This window comes from Porites lutea, chromosome 2 (genome assembly GCF_958299795.1).
Source record: "Porites lutea chromosome 2, jaPorLute2.1, whole genome shotgun sequence".
Taxonomy (NCBI): domain Eukaryota; kingdom Metazoa; phylum Cnidaria; class Anthozoa; order Scleractinia; family Poritidae; genus Porites; species Porites lutea.
The window spans coordinates 36319433-36337430 of record NC_133202.1 but is presented as its reverse complement, the minus strand read 5'-3'; the positions used below and the strand labels follow the sequence as shown (position 1 = coordinate 36337430).

Sequence of the window (17998 nt, the reverse complement as noted above, 5' to 3'; positions counted from 1 at the left end):
TCTCTAGCACGAGCAAGATAAAAATTTACTTTTAATGAGGTTTTTCGTTCGATCTCTGACCTACGAAGTACTTTAAAACAAACAAAAAAAACTTGTATTAATGGTATCAAAGCACTGAATAAAATCCTTAAGTTAAAAAAAGCAGGAATCGGAATTATTCTTAACTGGAAATGTCAGTGGACCACAGTCTTTTGAGCATGCAATGTTTTTGGATTGCGGTTAATGAAATCAATGAGGAATTTCCGGCACTGGCAAACAAAAAAGGAATACAACAAATATCATCATATTGAAAGTTAACTTGCCATCATGGATAGAAAATGACAATTCTTGGATGTATATTTTTCCTTATGATTTGTTATTCTTCATTTAGAACTTCTTATGTTTATGGTTTAGAATTCAAGAAATTTATGAAGCCATGTTTTGTTGGCGATGAGATTGAAAACACGTGCTCAGATCCCAGTGAGTCGTGTCATGAGAAACTGGGCACGGAACTCAAGCTCGTTAGGCTGAATGGTATCAAGGTAATTCTAATTCATAAAGGAGAATAGGGGAATGTAATTAAAACACTTTCTTTTATCGGTTAAATTTCTTTATTCAACGCAAATGCGGCGCCTCAGAAATGATTTTTTTTAGAAACTTAGAAACAATCGGAACGAGCTGGTGGTGATGCAGGTCAAATACGGGTTGCTAGTGGACGGAACAAAAGAGAGTGCACTAAAGACTGAAAAGCATTTTAGAAACCAAAAGCGGGCGGGAGGAAGCTGCCATTCAGAATTCGCACAATTGTGTTCTAAGGGCTTCAATTTCCCGTGGGGACTTAAAAAAACTATGCGAAAGGACTATTTTCGTGGTGAAGTCTGTGCTGTAAAATCCTGACCGTAAATTAACCAATCAGATTGCTCCATTTAGCCTTGCGAATAGCTAGCCACGATAAGTAAATTTCAAGATACAATGATACAATTATAACGATATAGTGATACAATCTAGGACATTAACACCTTGCTGTTTTGATTATTTTACCCATCTTTCTCTGACTTTCAGACAGGTCACTTGCAGTGGGTGAAGGTCAGTGATAAGAGATTTGCAAAACTTATCACACGAGCAATGACACCTGTAGTGTTCGGTTAGTACTTCTTATGAATTTTTTTACCTGACGATTTTCCATACCACGGAATTGGAATGAAAGGGGGACAGTAAATATTGATTTAAGTTTTACATAAACGTATTCTGGACATTTTCATGAAAATTGCATAAGTAACTATTATTTCTATGCAGTGTGACTACACTAGGGACTGCCAATTTGACTTTTACCCCTTTGTCAATTTCAAGAAATTCCAGAGTTCCTGTCATCTGAAGAGTGTGATCACATCATCGAACTGGCTAGGAAAAGCGGGCTTAGGACTAGTACCTCTGGTTTCCAGTTCAACTACGACGGAAACTTGGACAGAGAATTGGAAACAGCTGGTGAGGAAGAGCTACTGGAAGTCGAAAACTACAAAATGTCAATGTTTTGTTAACGAGAAAAGAAAAAGTCATTCGAACCTTTAGCTAAAAGGTTATGCTTAATTTTTTTGTAACGTCGAGCACTTAGCACTCAGTCATCACATTAGTCATTGTCATGTACTCAACGGGTAAGCTCTTGAAGAGCCTTCACCGGGTTTAAAAGACGATTGACCACACGTTAACTCATTTTCAGTTAACACATAGTTACGATTAGCCTGCATCGCAGACATCATTTAACCCCGGTAGGGAACTTCTGCGAAACTGCGTCGAAATCCTTGTTCTGGGACCCCAACGGATTACCAGAAATGAGTTTCGAATTTCCTTTCATACTGATTGGCAAATCGACAATGGCTTTTTTTTAATAGACCAATCATGGCGCGTACTCAAATCCTGGGACACAGATGGGGGCCCAAAACAAAATTTTGGCGCCGTTTCGCAGACGGACTTAACCAGAGTTTAGGTTCGTCTGTAGCGCAGGCTAAGTTACAATCTATTTGACCTATTTGTCAATTGGATGGCGCCACTCAAGAGGGTCCCCAGAAGGATTTTCGGTGTTAAGGCTGGGATTCAGATTTGTAAATAATACTGTATCAACAGAATGCAGGATTTAACGTCTTAACATTGCGGAAGTGTGGAAATATTGTTTTATAGGCATTGTCTGGAAAAGGTGATCTTTATTTATTTTTCTTAAAAGTAGAAAAATTATTTCATTTTGACTAATCATAAGTTGCCCACATCTGCCCGCCATTGGTTCTCCGAAGATGGGGGAATCTGGGACTTTTGTTAAGATGAGGATTAGCCAAAAAATAGTCATCGAGACCACGAGATTGAGGAAAAGGGTTTGAAAAACCCTATAGGACACTCGGTGGTTTATTAACGTCGGGAACTGTCTTGCAGACAGAAATTGGACACTTGGTCATCATGAGATATTTGCTGGAAACTTTGAGACATGGGATACAAACAAAGATGGCTATGTTGACACTGATGAGGTACCGTATGTTCTTTTTAAAGAGAAAGTCTTGACACGCACTTAAGCCCAAAGGCGCAGTCAAAACACCCAATAGAAGGTAGCTTGTGTGTAACAGTCATTTAAACAAGCTTTCAATTGGCTTGATAGCCTTCTGTCTCGCGTTATGACTTTTTTGGTATTATTACTTTTAAAAAATCCGACCAACAAATTGACATCTTTAAAATTTCAAAGTTGAAGGAATTTGCCGGGCATCACAAACAGCTCTATCTACCGAACGAGGAAGTGAACAAAATGTAAGTGCAATGATAGATATTTTTTTTAACCGTCTAAATGGTTTTTCTTGTTTCATATTTCTTTCAATAACATATAATTCAATTGGATTGAAGAATAAGGTCCTTATTGAAGAAAAGAGGGAATGAGAATCGTAATCCACTAATCCACTCAAAATTCACCCATTCCTGGTGTCAGTGTGCGCCTACTCCCTCAGTATGGCAACACTGAAGTTTCTGCGATTATATGCTATGAAAGCCTATCTACCCAACTCTTTGGGAAAAACTAGGAAAATGAATCAGTTCTTATGGTATAACCGATTATGAAACACATCCAGGAGGCCGTTAAGGGGATTGTTGAAGTCAATAAATCTCCTCCGTCACCTGAATCGGAATCAACTCCACAATAAAATCCTCTAGACTTGAGACAGACTAGAAATAATACTTGGTTTGCCTATACGGCAAGAAGAAAGCGCGCCATGTAAACAACACATTTATTCACCTTAGTAGAACCTTACACAATCTCAACCTTCGTACGTAAGTTATATAAGTAAGAATGCTAAAAGGATGTCTAAGTCAATTCACAGGTTTACCAATATCATCTTCGGAATCTTTTTCTCGGCTACCTAGGCTTGAAGACTTGGACATCAGCGACAAATTTTTAGACGGTATGTATGGTTATAACAGTTTCAGATATATAAAGCAAATGATGCGGGAAGGATGTCTGCTTCTTTTAAATTTATGCTATTCGAATAAGACTTCAGTTTAGAATATTGCTTACAAAACTTAGCTTGTATTTTATTTGTAAGTCCATATCACGCCTGAATTTTATTCAACAGGTAAACTGACATCAGATAATTTTAAAAAGTTAAATATCAAGAAAATTCTTCACTATATGGATTTCTTGAAGAACAACAGTCCACGTCACAGATTCCGCTTCAGCCAGCAAACATGGTTACAGCAAGATAAAACCGCTGACCCTGTTTTGAGACAGCTTCATGAAAGGTAAGCTTTCTAACACAGCTTAATGAGCTGCACTTGATGAGTTCCTTCTAATATTTATGGACTTCCATTGTTAAAAAAATCGCGGAAAAACGCAATTGTTTCCCCTGTAACCCTTAAGGCCGATTTCAACTGCCGCGTAATTTGGACGTGCGCTACGCACGTAAATTTTACGCGTGTAGATGAATTAGAGGCAATGTGTTTAAAAAGGTCGCGCGTAAAGGTAGGAATGAACCTCTCTCAAATTTTACGTCTATGCGCGATCTTTCATGCATTGGCTCTATTTTATGTACCCACATAAATTCTATGCGTGTGCGCATGTAAAAATTACGCCCACAGTGGAAACCGACACGTTATTCGTGGGGTCGTTTTTGCTGTGCCATCCGCTCGACTGGCAGCGTGGCCGACGTCCAAAGCGTGAAATGCTTTAAGTGGCCGCGAATAGAGGTTTTTTGAATCTGAACGGATTACGAACATTTTGCCCGCTAGGATTTCGGTTCCTGGCTTTTAATAAAAGGATGGCCGTTTGTGATGGGAAGATCGCTTTATGAAAGTTGTCAGTGGTAAAGACTGCACTGTATTTGGCCAAGAGAGAATTAGACACTCTAAAAATAATTGTAATGAAATTCACATCTCCCTGCCAACGCCCTAAGATTTCCTCCCTGTCGATTCAGTTATTCTCTCTTGAACTGGCCTTGTTCACTCAAACTATTATAAAAATTTGAATATTTGCTCTTTCTTCTGTTTGAAATTAATATTACTCCAGCCTTCTAACGCTATAAGAAGATGATTGATAGTTCCAGTTTACGAAGAATTTAAGGAAAAGTTGTATATTTCATAGAGTCATAAGGCTGACCAAACTTCCAAGGAAAATCGTCCAAGGAGGAGAACCGATGCAGGTGAATTTTATGCTAGAAAGAGTTAAATAAGTTTAGAAAATGCTACCAAAAGTAACCTACATCTCTTTGCAAGATAAAAAGTAGCCGTTACTGACAATGTTTTATAATCATTCAATCAATTAATGAATCAGTCAATCAAAAGGGGCAGAGGGGTAGGAATTTTTGAAAAGGCCATTTTAATTAAAAGGGTATTCAATTCTATTATGTTTCGAACCCACACATCTTATGGTCGAATCAATTTAATTTGTCAAATGCCTCGTAAAAATAATGATAAGAATTACTGTATTAAGTAGGTATGTGAAAGTGGCATTATTTTTTAATGTAAGCTATGCTAAAGTAGTACCTTTTCTATATGGCATATAAAAGGGTCAGGGGCTGGACTCGGGGCGGAGCCTCCCCGTATAAGACATCGATGAGTACCCCCTCTAGGGGTCAGTTTCTTACAGTGAGTCACCACCTCAATCTCGTCACCAGAGCCTTCGATTTCTGTGGCTGCGTATAGTCATGCGCAACTGAGAAGAGCTCTGGTGTCAAGAATGTCACCCCCCGCGGTCAAACCAGAATTGAAGATTTCTCCCCTGTTTTGGCTTCTCAAAGGCACTCTTTACCTTCTGTTCCTCATTATAAAAGGTAATTAACATAATAACTAACTTCACTTTGTTCGAATGTGCGATACGAGACGTTTGGCCATAAAAAATTGATAATCATGCATAATTACAAACTTCAAATCGCCAGATTGGACTATTCGAGACGTTTGGCGGCAGTGATTATTTAATAATTAATCATAATTACAAACTTCATTTTGTCAGATTGTACGATATGAGAAATTTGGCCACTATCACGCGCATCTGGACTCTACGGTTAACGGTCCCACAGTCCCTTGCTGTCATCAAAATTACTTAAGGGCAACAGATTGCAGAGTCTGCAGGTGACTATATTGAAATTGTACGTGGTACACACAGTCCTGTTGCTAGACTGACCTCATCCAAGTTGGACAGGAGCAATTATTGCTGTTGACAATAAATTAGTATAGGTAATAGCATGATTTGTAGTGATATTTGGCATAAATACCACGAGTGATATTTCAAAATTGTTATACGTAATTTCACGAGCCGTTAGGCGAGTGAAATTTGAGACAATTTTGAAATATCACAAGTGGTAATTATGCCAAATATCACGTACAAATCATGCTATTATTTGTTTATACTACTACCCGCAAAAGGTTTGTAATTTTCACATGTAGGTATTTCAAATTAAGCTGAAATACCACTGCTCTAAGCCAATCAAATTGGAGAAATTTCTCATGTAGTAGTATAAAGTGTAGAATTTTTTTTTTACGTCCTCCAAAATTAGCATAGGACCAGGCTCCGCTGTAAAAATAACAAAAACGGCATAAAAAATCTGTGAGCGAACTGAAAGAAAGCTTAACCGAGCGGTGGTTTGCGGAATCTGCAGGTTCCAGGCTATCCAAAATTTGCTAAAGCAACTTTTTTTTTGTAGCTGAGGGTGTCATTCACCGAGACCGCCTGGGGCGGGGGTTACTTTAGTTTTTGCGCCCTCGAACGGAAGAAGTGAAACGTAACTCTCAAAATATATTTGGACTTTACAAGACTCTAAGAAACCTTTCCAGATAAAATGGAAAGTTTTAAAGAAATGTAAACCCTATAGCAACATTAGCAAAAAATGTAATCTTTGTCTTTATGAAAAGTTCATCATATCATCATTTGTAAAAAAGAGCTTTGTAGCCTAAAGAGGCGAAACGAACTAGCGAGTTCATACCCCCACAGAAACAGATATGTACTTCAGAGCTCTAGATTAACGTAACTAAGACAAAATCCATCTGTTACCTAGATACAATCTCTTAACGCATCCCTATAACAACCACCCAAATTTTACTGCCAGCTTTTAATTTTAACGGTCAATCGTTGCAGTTGCCTGATGAGTGTGGTCCTACAATTTCGGACCATACGAAACAGCACTGTCGCAATAAACGATCGATGATTACTCCTGAAGCCTGAACTCCTGTGATTATTAACAGTTAAGGCTCTTCAATTAAATGAATTGAGCGCTCTACGAAATACGTTCTACCCAGAATACAAGTAGTTTAACATATATATATATTTTGTTTTAATTATGTTTTTTTGGAATTAATATTTCTTAATATGGGCCGAATGAGCTATTGACTCAGAGGCCATGAGGGCGAGAGGAATAATTGTTTTAGTAAAATCCAACTGGTTGGTCAAAAATATCGAGACAAAACAACTCAGCCCCAAACATGCAAGACGAGTGAACAACAGCTAGCTTATCACTAGCAGAACGATGGACGATTACAGAAATTCGCCGACAATCTAATTCTGTGCTGACTTCTTCCCTGTTCACAGATGTCCTTCCGCTATAAGGTTTAAAATAAGACTAGAATGCGCGAGCGTGAATAGCGTCAAACGTCCTTTTAATTTCTAAGGCTTACTTTCCTACAAATAAAACCAACTGAATGTAAAAAGTGAAAGAGAAATAGCGAAAAAATTCAACTTCTAATGAAATCGTTTCTTATGGTTTGGAATAAAATATTCTCGAAACTGAGAATGTTTTGATCAAAGCTGTGTAAATCGAACTGAAACTGTGCATGGAACCTTGCGTTTCCAGTATTTATCTCACCTATTGTATGGAATATGTGTGAAAATCTTCATTATGAATCGGTATATTTCAAAGAGCTACTCAACGAGCAAGAATGCTATTGACCGAAAATATACAGAGCGGGGGCAGCTGTAGTGTCAGCTGTTACTGGTTTTTATTATTACTCCCTATGATGGCCTTTATACGAGGAGGAATGAAAGCCCAGCCAAAGCAGTAGTGTCAAAGTTACCACTAAGGTAGCGATGTTTTCAGCGGTCTTGTTAATTTTGTGCAGATCACTCCAGAATGTGATTATATATATAAAAAACTATCTTATTGTAGAACGCGACAACTGTCTCTGGGGTAAAATTTAATTTTTTCAGATTTATTACAATCCTGTATTACCTGAATGACGTGGAACAAGGTGGCGAAACTGCTTTTTTAATTGCTGACAACACCACAACAACTCCAGATGTAAGTCTAGTAAGTTAAGCGTCTTCTTTATTGAGGACATCAATTGCATTTCGGCAGTTTTGGGAATATTTTTTTTGCTTTTAACTCCCAATCGATCGTGAGGTTTGAAAACTACAATAGTTCGGAGAAATAAACAAAGCATTATTAAATATTTAAGGCTAAGCGCGAAGTCATTGATATGAAAGTGATTATGTATTCTCGTTACAAAAAAAATCATTTTTACAAAAAAAGGGTTTGCACTTAGCCTCGTTTGAAAGTTAGAGTTTTTGGAACCTCGACAATGGTTTATTAAAAGTGAAGGAAAGGAAAAGAGAAAAACCACGGTAGTAACACATGATTAACAGTGCAACGAACTCAACCGGGCAAGCTCAGCTAAAATCAATCGCCATATCACGGGATGACGTTTATGATAATATTAAAGGAGCCTGACTTTGGTAATTCGTTTAAAATTTGAAAATGTCGGTATAGCCCCAGTTAAAGTTGTTGCACTGTAAGAAACTATCATGTAAGTAGGCTTAATCTTTGTATTTCATTGATGAGATTTTGGAAAAACGTTACTAACAATACTTCGCTTAGTTCTAAATGGATAAGACTAAACTTTTTGTCTGTGAAAGACAAAGGGTGTGAACGCTCTCTTTAACATTACCTTTTAACGCTCATGCATATCTCTAGTTGTATTTTGAAAACGATGACTGGGCTTGTATTATTTTCCAGGACATTTATAATTCAAAGGCCGCAACAGACGAGTTTAATTTGAGCATTAATTGTAACTCGGCCAACTTGGTTATTGCCCCCAAGAAAGGCACCGCCATCATGTGGTATAACAGTTTCATCGACCCGGACAGCGGTCTTCTTGGTGCAGTGGATCATTACACACTACATGGTGGTTGTGACGTCATTAAAGGGGAAAAGTGGATTGCTAACAACTGGCTCACAGCGCCCACTAAACAATCAAGACACATCAGGAGCATGTTCGATGTTGGGTTTGATTGATATCGACTCTCTGACGCATGTAACTGAGTATAGTTTCATTCCCTTTCTTTCATGCAGAAGACTCTCAAATTTATGTACATTCCTTTCAGTTATTTTTGTTTTTGTCAGATAGAGTGGATAAATCGAGACTTGAAAGTTGTATGTTTTGAAATAAATTTTTAACTTTATTTGGGGTGAGAGCCTCGAGATGAAAGATACGTTGAAAATAGAAACCATCAGTTGATATATAAAAGTATCTGAGTTGAATAGTACATTGATAGAGAGCGATTAACCGTTAGTAAAGCTTAAACCGTGAGTGTGGATTTTAATGAACTGTTGCGTAAATAAAAGTGCGGTCCGGGACTTACATCATAAAACTATGTGATACGCACACCTTTCAAATGCCTGAATTGTTTACCCGCAAACTCCTGTAGCTAGACGTATAAGACTGAGGATAAAATTCCCTCCCCCCCCCCCCCAACCCCGCGTAGGGTTTCCTCGTTTTTCCTCCGGACAATCACATGGCACAAAAAATTTCCTCGCTGGGACACGAACAACTCAGTAAGACCTTAAAAAGAAAGGAATCACCACTTTTAGTCATACAACTAACTCCCTTTTTTTCTGTTGACCAACTGCGTTGTCTGCCTCATAGCAAGGTATGATTGTACCACTTTTAATTATTAATTAGCCGCAAGGGGCTTTTTTTTTCAAACCACAAGCAGTTGTCTTAAGTAGCACCTTATTTCCAAGAAGCATCCTGATGAAACTTTGGTGAATTGCTGGTTACTATGGTTACGAGTGTTGACGAGAGTGTTGACCAGAGTGTTGAGCAAAATTTTAAGGCTTTCGTACTTATTTGGCAAAGCTCATCACAGCCTATCTTGTAACACACAAAAAATCCAAAGGGCGAGTTCCAGTCACTTGTAATAATACAGTGGCGGATCCAGGGGAGGGGCCCATGTGGCCCTTCCCCCCTTATTTTCAGACCAAGCTGAGGCCCGAAGAGCCGAAAAAGAATTTTTTTTGAGACCGGCTCTCCCCCTTATCTCAGGGTCTGGATGACCATCCCCCCCCCCATCCCCTTATCTGAAGGTCTGGATCCACCACTGTAATATACTGGTGTCACGTGTAAATTCGCTCATACGTCAGCTCACCTTAGAGGCTAAACAGTTAGTAAGTGTTTAGGTGTTCCAGATCGAATTCGTTTTATTTTTATTATTATTATTATCATTATTATTATTATTTTCTTTTCCTTGCAAGGGATCAAAGGGAACCAACTACACACGTGAACAAACAGGCAAAACAGCTGATGAATCCCGCAAATACAATTTTAATTGTATTGTGGTCGGGTTTTCTTTCAAAAGGAGGCAACGATCGCCTCGACCCATTTTCGCCATAACTGCAAGTTCTCTTATTTGTTGCATGAAATAAAGAGATTCGACCGGATTACAGGGGTCATATAGGGTCTCTAAATGTCAATTCAAGGTGTTCAGTGAAAGGCCAGGAAATTTCCTTCAAAATAAAGCGTGTCAGTGGTGATGTTAAGTTCAGTAGTAGTTACTCAAAGCTAAGCGGAGGGACCTGGGAGGCCAGAAGAGTGTATCAATTCCGCTACACGGCTACATAATCCTTTCTTCCAGACTGTCTAGTTTATTTCCAGTTACTCGTAACTAAACCTTATTGTCTTAGAAAGTTTACCCGTACATAAACAAAATGCCATTTGACAAGCATAAAAATAAACTAGCATTGTTTAGTCGCTGAATCCAACATCATAAGAACTTTTAAGGTATTTAGAGTCCTCAGTAGGCGCTGTCAGCCAGTTGTTAGCTATCCACTTCTCCCCCTTGATTACATCACATCCACCATGCAACGAGTTTCGGTCAAGCTTTCCAAGAAGACCGCTGTTGGGGTCGATGAAGTTGTTGTACCACATGATAGCGGTGCCTTTCTTGGGAGGAATAACCAAGTTTGCTGTATGACAGTTTATACTCAGATTATATTCAACCGCTTCTGCATTTTCAAGGTCCTAGGAGGAAATAAAAAGCGAACAAATTGAGATACTGTAGGCCGCATGACACGAAATCGTGAATTTTATTTCTTTATTGTTCATTGCAATTGCAGTTAGAACACTTCTTCTTTACGCCCACGGACCTATGAGTGACAGTTACTGCGAATATCTGTTAAACTCTTGTAAACACGAGTGCTGACAAAATTTACACCGTAATTTGTTACGTGAGTATAATTTGCACACTGATTAGTTAAACATTAACAAGTCAAACCTACGGGCTGAGCAGAAATTTTGGTTCCGTGTGTTCCAGTATTACAAATATTCTAGTAGACAGCAAACCACTAACACTTTTCTTCATCTTGGACATTTACAAGGAATTGCCGAGCAATATAAGAATCTCCTACCTTCCATTTCACTGTGAAATTGTCAGCTACTGGAAATGCTGTTTCTCCTCCCTGCTCGACGTCATTGAGGTAATAGAGAATCGTAATGAACCTGCAAATACAGATTTATCAGCCTCATTAGAATGCATCTGTAATATATCTTTGAAACATCTCAAGCTGCCTGTAGTGATTCATCTCTTAGAGGTTTGACTTTCCCACTCGAATTAGTGAATGTTGACGTAAGAGTGGTAACCAGCGGGGTTTTAATAGCAATAGTTTTTGAGAGTTAGCAAGGGAAAACGTACAAAACACAGGCTTCGGAAATTGAGTTTTCTTAATAATGTAATCATTTGCTCTTTTCCTTCTTGGTGATTACGTGTACCTCACAGAATATTCGAGACAAAAATACGATTTCCTAACTGTTTATTGAGTAACAAAATTGAGGAAACTGTCTTTGATGATTTTATGGCTACATGTTCCGTACGCAAAATAGAGCATCAACCATTTAGTGCATTTATTCTTCTGCCACCGGATGGTTGTTTGGTTTCTGCAACAATATCATGTTGAGAAATGATGTGATCAACAAGTTACGAGCGTGAGACAAAGAAAAAAATCTGAGTCCATGACAGGAATTGAATCTTTGAGTCCAGGTTCTACTGACAAAGACTGGAATCCAGTGCCTGGAATCCTGAATCCAAGGCGTGTTCTAGATTTTTATCTTCATCCTATCTATCTATCTGCAACCTCTTTTCCACTTAAGGAGAAGCATGATTCTGGTTCTGGAACGTACTATATTGTATATGACTGACCTGGCGGAGTGCCCTGTGGCATAAACGGTTAGGGCTTACCGGCGGATTACAGGGCAAATTCAGTTGTGTTGTGCTTAGAAGTGAATTTCTCTTGAAACTGAGTTCATGTACTTTGCTTAACTGCTTGTAGGTTGAACTTACCTACAAATGCGGCATTGTGGAGGCCTTAACGAAGGGTTTTGATGACAACACGGGATGTTAAGTTCCAGGCCGGAATCAAAGTGGGCATGATAATGACCAAATGCTTGATAGCGAACGACCTGAATAAGGTAGATACTCTCTTTTAGTGAAATAACCACAATAATCAGTGTTATTCGTATAAAACGCATGCTAATGAAGAGGACCAAAGGCTAAGGGCGAAGGGACTAAAGGCGAAGCTCCTGTAAACAAATTTATAATTTACTTCCAAAAACAAACATGAACCATTGCAAAGAAATCCTCAAAGAGTTGAGCCTGCGATCAGTTGAAAACTAGTAACTTATCAGCGGAGGACTTCAAAAAAACACGTAACCTCTTTGGATCGACACTTGAGCTCGCGATATGGTCATGTGATACTGGTCAACGGATACCCTGTTTTGACAGCTGTCCATTGACCACAACATGGATGTGCAATATCACATTGCAGTCTTCCACACTACTAGCTAGAACGTGTGGTTTGGTTTCCCTGTGGTATGTCACGTGACTGCAAAAATTTCTCGAATGAATAGATAATCAAATTTTCTTAGCTACTGGGCTCCGCTAATATTTTAACTATGATTTTTACCTGCATGTCTTCGCTTCCTTGAATTATTTTTCTTGGGAGTTTTGTCAGCTTGATAATTCTGAAATCAATGAGCCATCTTTTAGGCCTTATTATATGATACCAATTACATATCAAAGAGCAGGATAAAATATATGCCGAGCATACTTGTACTGCCATATACATTCATGTCATGAATTTGAATAAAACAAGATGATTTTGCTTAAAACTTAGATTTATAGAAAGGAGTCCAATTAGATTAATAAAAACGCATTTTTATGGCAATGTTTCGAACTGGGCTGGAAAATAAAATTTGAAGGTTTAGAACACCCCGGATAAATTGGGGACCTTAAGATCCAGGAACTGCGATGGCAGCAATAAAAACGTCGCTGAAAAAGTGAATTCGCGTTCTTTCAATCTTCATCGCAATTACTCCAAGTCACTAACTTTCTCAAATGTAGGTTAAACCTGCTAAAGTTGAATCCCTAACAACCATATCTAAGTTCAGAAAAAGAGAAGAAATTTCGTCGTCGCTTGTGTACTTCCTCCCTAAATCGTGAAACTAGGCAATTTCATGTCGTAGTCGTGCATGATGCAAGTGCAAAATTGTTGTTGGTGCTTTTTTGACGTTCTCGTTCTCGTTGCCGTCGTCGGATCTTAAGGGCTAATATTATAAGCGTTGAAAGGGTAATTGAAGTTAGTTTTGGGACAAATTATAAGGACGCTCGCGAATTTAAGGTTTGATCAATCGCAATTCTATAATAATAAAACTGCATATCTTGTAAATTCGCTGCTCTCGACAAAATTTGTCCACCAATTCTATCCTCTCGAGCCCAATAAGTTGAACTGCACCTACCTTTCATGAAGCCGCCTTAATACATGATCAGCTGTTCTGTCTTGCCTTAACCAGGCTTGATCACTAAAGCGAAAACTATGCTGAGGACTTGATTTTTTCAAGTAAGCCATATACGAAAGAGCTTTCTTCAAGTTCCATTGACGAAAAAGTGTAGACGATATCTTTCCTAAAGACAACGACATTAGAAAATTGTTTATCATGTTATACTGACAAAAACACACAAAGCGGTGAGACACCAAGTTTGTCAACGCAGCCTTACAGTGTATAATGAACTTAAGATTTCGTATCCTAAGCTACAGATTTTAAAGTAACCGTTGCATCGACTGTGTTTGAATACTTTAATTCACATCCTAAGATTTTTATTAATTATAAAATGTTGATAAAAATAAATCCAAATTTAGTTGTTTACGTTTGCATTTAAGAGTTACTAAATTATGAATTACTTTGACTACAAAAAATACAGACAAGTTTATCCTACCTTCTGTTAGGTAATCAGCCATTGCCGTACGCCTTAACCTTTCAAGGAGAGGACGTTAACGTTATTTCAAACAGACTTTTAAGTCTGTTTGAAATGACGTAAAATTACCATTATTTTTAAACAACAGATTTAGTCAAGATTAATTTGGGTCAGTGCTTACATTTCGTTCACTTCTTCGTCTGTTAAGCGCAATGCTTTATACCTTTCGGCAAATATTTTAATCTGTAAAAGAGATATCGATTGTAAAGAAAGTGTTAATAATAATTATAATAACAATATAAAAAAAACAATCAAAAAGTGTGCATATAAACATCGAAAAGTGTACTTAAGTGGTAAGTTCATAATTCAGTGAAAATGCTTTGAGAATCTGACAAAGATGTTTACCGGATGGTGTTGCTGAAGACTGGTGTGTCCGACCGGGTGGAGTTGGGGGCGGGGTGGGGTTGGAGGGGGGCTAACTGCCGTAAGCGGGGCTATATAGATATAGTTTTGGAAATAGAATACAGTCAACTCTCTCTAAGACCGAGACCTTTGGGACCGACACCAAGTGTCCGTTTTAGAGAGTCACGTAAAGGGAGTAAATAAAGAGAGGGACCGACTCTTGGTGTCTGTTTTACATAGGTGTCCATCTTAACAGGTGTCTGTTAAGAGATAATCGACTGTAATTAATCAATAATCGAATTAAACGCTGCCGAATGGCCGGGCCGTGAAAAAAAAGCCCAGTTCACGGGCATAATTTCTTCATCTAAAGGATGTGCTCGTTTATGAGAATATTTCGTAGCCATAACCAAATTTCAATTTAGATATCCAGCTCACAACTCCAGCGACTTTTAGTTTTATGAAAACTAACATTCTGCGGATCAAAGTTCTGGCCAAAGCAAATCTATTGAAATTTTGGATTTGTTGAAAGAACAAAACCATTAAATGAGCTGCTTACCTCTAGATTATCAATAAAACCATCTTTATCAATATCCCATGTGTTGAAATCTTGAGCAACACTGTCTTTGGCGTCAAGGGTTGCGTTGCTGTCTTAAAACAAACAAAAGTTGCAGTGATACTAGTTGAGTTTTTGGTTTAACCCTAACCCTAACCTGACCGTTGGCTTTTATACTGATAAAAGCGAGCTGAAAGCAGTTTTTTACAATCAGTTTTTTACTCGCTTAATGAAGGGCGGAAAAAAAAGGCATTAGTCGATAACAAAAACCTCTTTCAATCACCTACATGTTCATGTTTTGCTGCTTTTTCTGATCATTTCGAATTCGTTCTATTATCTGCTTTTTATCGGGATTGGCTAAAATAATTAGCTTGGTACGTTTTAGCTCATATACTACACTCAGCTTAAAACCATTCTTGGACGTTGATGGTTTTATTTCTGAAACTTAAACGTCATTTTTTAAAACGTCCTTCGTTCGAAAAAAGAAAAACACTAAGCATTCTATGTCACAGCGATTCCCTCTGACGAAGCTGTAAGCGCTAGGGGCACCCAACGACCAAACGTTTCCAAATATGTCACAAGTCTCTTAAATGTTTTTTTCTATACTTTAAGCCCGCTGTTTGGTTAATTTGAAGCTACAGGAAACTTTGGCCGTCTCGAAAGCTTCAGTTGGCTTTTTCTTTTCATCAGAGACTGTTGACTACCCTGTTGGGTACGGTCAAAAGTTCGAGGTCAGGGAATAGCAATACTTTCAAAAGAAAATCTCAGGAAGCGTTTTGTCTTTCACTTTATACCGAAATTGTCAGGAGACCTATTTTTAACAATAATCGCAGTATCTTGGTAATAAAATGTGAAGAACGCAACCTCGGAAAATCTTTAGTAAATTAGTAGAAATACTCCAAATATCATAGACGAATAGAATGGTGAATGGTTACTCAGAAATCTTTAGCCAATTTTTGAATCTTCGAACAGTTATTTTACCGAAAAAGGTCATTGGATGCCCCCGTAGCGCTTGAAACGTGAAGCTTTTCAATTTTTAACGGCGACAGTCATAAGTTCACTTTATCAAACTCAGCGTAGTTGCTACTGGTTAGTGTTTAATGATTGTGTTTCATTCCATCACCAAGACAGGACCACATTTAATTTATTCACTTCATATATAATGCTCAATTTACCTATGTTAGGAGTACGTACCAGCTTCTTGCATAGCCTTTTCTAACTCCTTTTTGCGGAACTGATCACGTGATATAACACTGGGATAGAGGCCTATTTTCTTTGCAAGTGATATAATATGGTCGCACTCTTCGTCAGACAAAAAAGATGGAATCTCTGCAACAAAAAGGGGAATATTTTGTCGACACTGGCGATTATAAGATAGCGTTGAATTTTATGGAAAGATATTCTCAATTCCTGATTGCTTTATTGTTTTTTTAAAGAGGACTGACAATGAGCGGGGAAGAGGAACATTTTTGCAGACCCTGCTTTAAGTTTGCTACTATGCAAAATTAGGCTATAAAATTCGTATATCGTTCTCCTGCTTCAGTTTCAATTAAATGGCAATGAGATGAAAGCAACTTACCAAATAACAAAGGCCTCATTGCTCTTGTGATTAATTTGTACTTTCTTCCCTTTTCTAGTTCCAACCAACTCACGTGACCCGTCTGTAATATAATTATATAGAGAGAGGAGAAGTCGTTACGTCGCGTTGCCATGGTAGCCAAATTTCTGGATGAGAACAAACCGAAAACGTCACTTAAAAAGTGAATTCGCACTGTTTCAAACTTCATCGATTTTATCTGAACTGAACTGGTCACAAAGTGCCGTCATGAAAACATATTCTACACAGAGTCTCTCTAAGGGTCCTGAATTTGGATTTTACATTTGCAGCTAAACTCTACCTATACTAGTTACTCATGCACTACTATATTCAGTCTCTGTGATCGCCTAGTGTGTGAAACTAGAGTTACATCTTTCTATCTTTAACTATTGTTAATTATTATAAGCATAATTTTTGGTTTATCATTCATTCAGCCTCTTGTGTCATAAACTACAAGCCCTTTTAATTTGTTTAACCACGTGATCGCCTTAGTTCCCATGAACCGCCAAATGTTTATGGGGTATGGAAGCAAAATATAACGACAAAAAAGATACTTTATACAAAAGAAGAATCGAAAGTTTTTTTTTCTGTAATTGTTGACTCAATGAATGTAAATTATAAAACACGTTTCGCTCACCCGCATCCCTGGCAACCGGACGAGCTTAAAATGATCGTCTTTCGCACACGTCTTATCAGAGCTTGAACAATGAGCAAAATTCTCCTCTTCTTCGAAGCATGGTTCCCAAAACTTGTTGCCTTTCTTTGTTTGATTAGTACTGTCTAAAATATCAAATTTTAGGAGAAATAAAAGGAAAAAAACGATTAAAATTCGGATATTCATAAACATATGTGGCTGTAAACCGTCGATCATAAACCGTTTCGGAATTTTTTCCCTTATATCGACATCTATTACTGGCGTCTCAGTCTACAGGTGCGATATCCAAGTGTAGGTTGTCGTTTTGTTGTTTTACTTGTGGTCGGTGCAAAAACAAACAAAATGGCCAGGTGCCGTATCTAAATGGATTCAGTTTAACTTGAACTGTCTTTTATAATACTCGGCCTTTCTTTTACGTTCCGAAATGTTGAAAGTTTAGTTTTGTAACTAAGATTTAATTTCCTCTTCAGCTTCGTCTTTACAGTAAAACTAAGCTTTCATATCAAACGGTTACGAGTCTCTAGACCAGGTGATGCAGTTTACATGCAAAGGGGGTTGTACTTGTCCCTAGACGCTAGGAAACTTCCTAGTTCTAGAGTTCCTTGCTGAGAGATAGGAAGATCCTAGCACTATGTAAAACTGCTTTCGCTGGAAAGAAACTGGTGCTAGGCACAAACTAGACAAAATTGGCGGCGCGGGGTGGTTGGGTGGGTAATCAAGGTGATAAACGCCGATCATTTCGTTTGTCTTTACCAGGAGCTTATAATTGCGATAATTCTGCTAAAAAGTGCCTTTTAATACCAATAACGGAAAGCAGAAGGGCCCAAATTGCATTTT

The 17998-nt window shown here is 38.1% G+C and overlaps 2 protein-coding genes across 2 annotated transcripts; one reads left to right on the top strand and one right to left on the bottom strand.

Moving 5' to 3' along the window:
* The first annotated feature begins 270 nt into the window (after nucleotides 1-270).
* Nucleotides 271-9012, top strand: LOC140926937 (transmembrane prolyl 4-hydroxylase-like). The gene is made up of 11 exons (XM_073376611.1): nucleotides 271-521; nucleotides 1042-1123; nucleotides 1330-1464; nucleotides 2401-2492; nucleotides 2705-2766; nucleotides 3373-3410; nucleotides 3582-3747; nucleotides 4586-4643; nucleotides 5453-5571; nucleotides 7640-7730; nucleotides 8445-9012. The coding sequence occupies exons 1-11, from the start codon at nucleotides 318-320 to the stop codon at nucleotides 8721-8723; spliced, it is 1326 nt and encodes a 441-aa protein (XP_073232712.1). The 5' UTR covers nucleotides 271-317; the 3' UTR covers nucleotides 8724-9012.
* A 1085-nt stretch (nucleotides 9013-10097) lies between these two features.
* LOC140926935 (transmembrane prolyl 4-hydroxylase-like) lies at nucleotides 10098-17429 on the bottom strand. Its single transcript, XM_073376609.1, has 11 exons — nucleotides 17144-17429; nucleotides 16489-16570; nucleotides 16104-16238; nucleotides 14913-15004; nucleotides 14136-14197; nucleotides 13976-14013; nucleotides 13498-13663; nucleotides 12666-12723; nucleotides 12044-12162; nucleotides 11115-11205; nucleotides 10098-10728 (listed from the first exon to the last, which is right to left on the bottom strand). Exons 1-11 carry the CDS (start codon nucleotides 17375-17377, stop codon nucleotides 10453-10455), a joined length of 1353 nt encoding a protein of 450 aa, XP_073232710.1. The 5' UTR covers nucleotides 17378-17429; the 3' UTR covers nucleotides 10098-10452.
* Nucleotides 17430-17998: the final 569 nt, after the last annotated feature.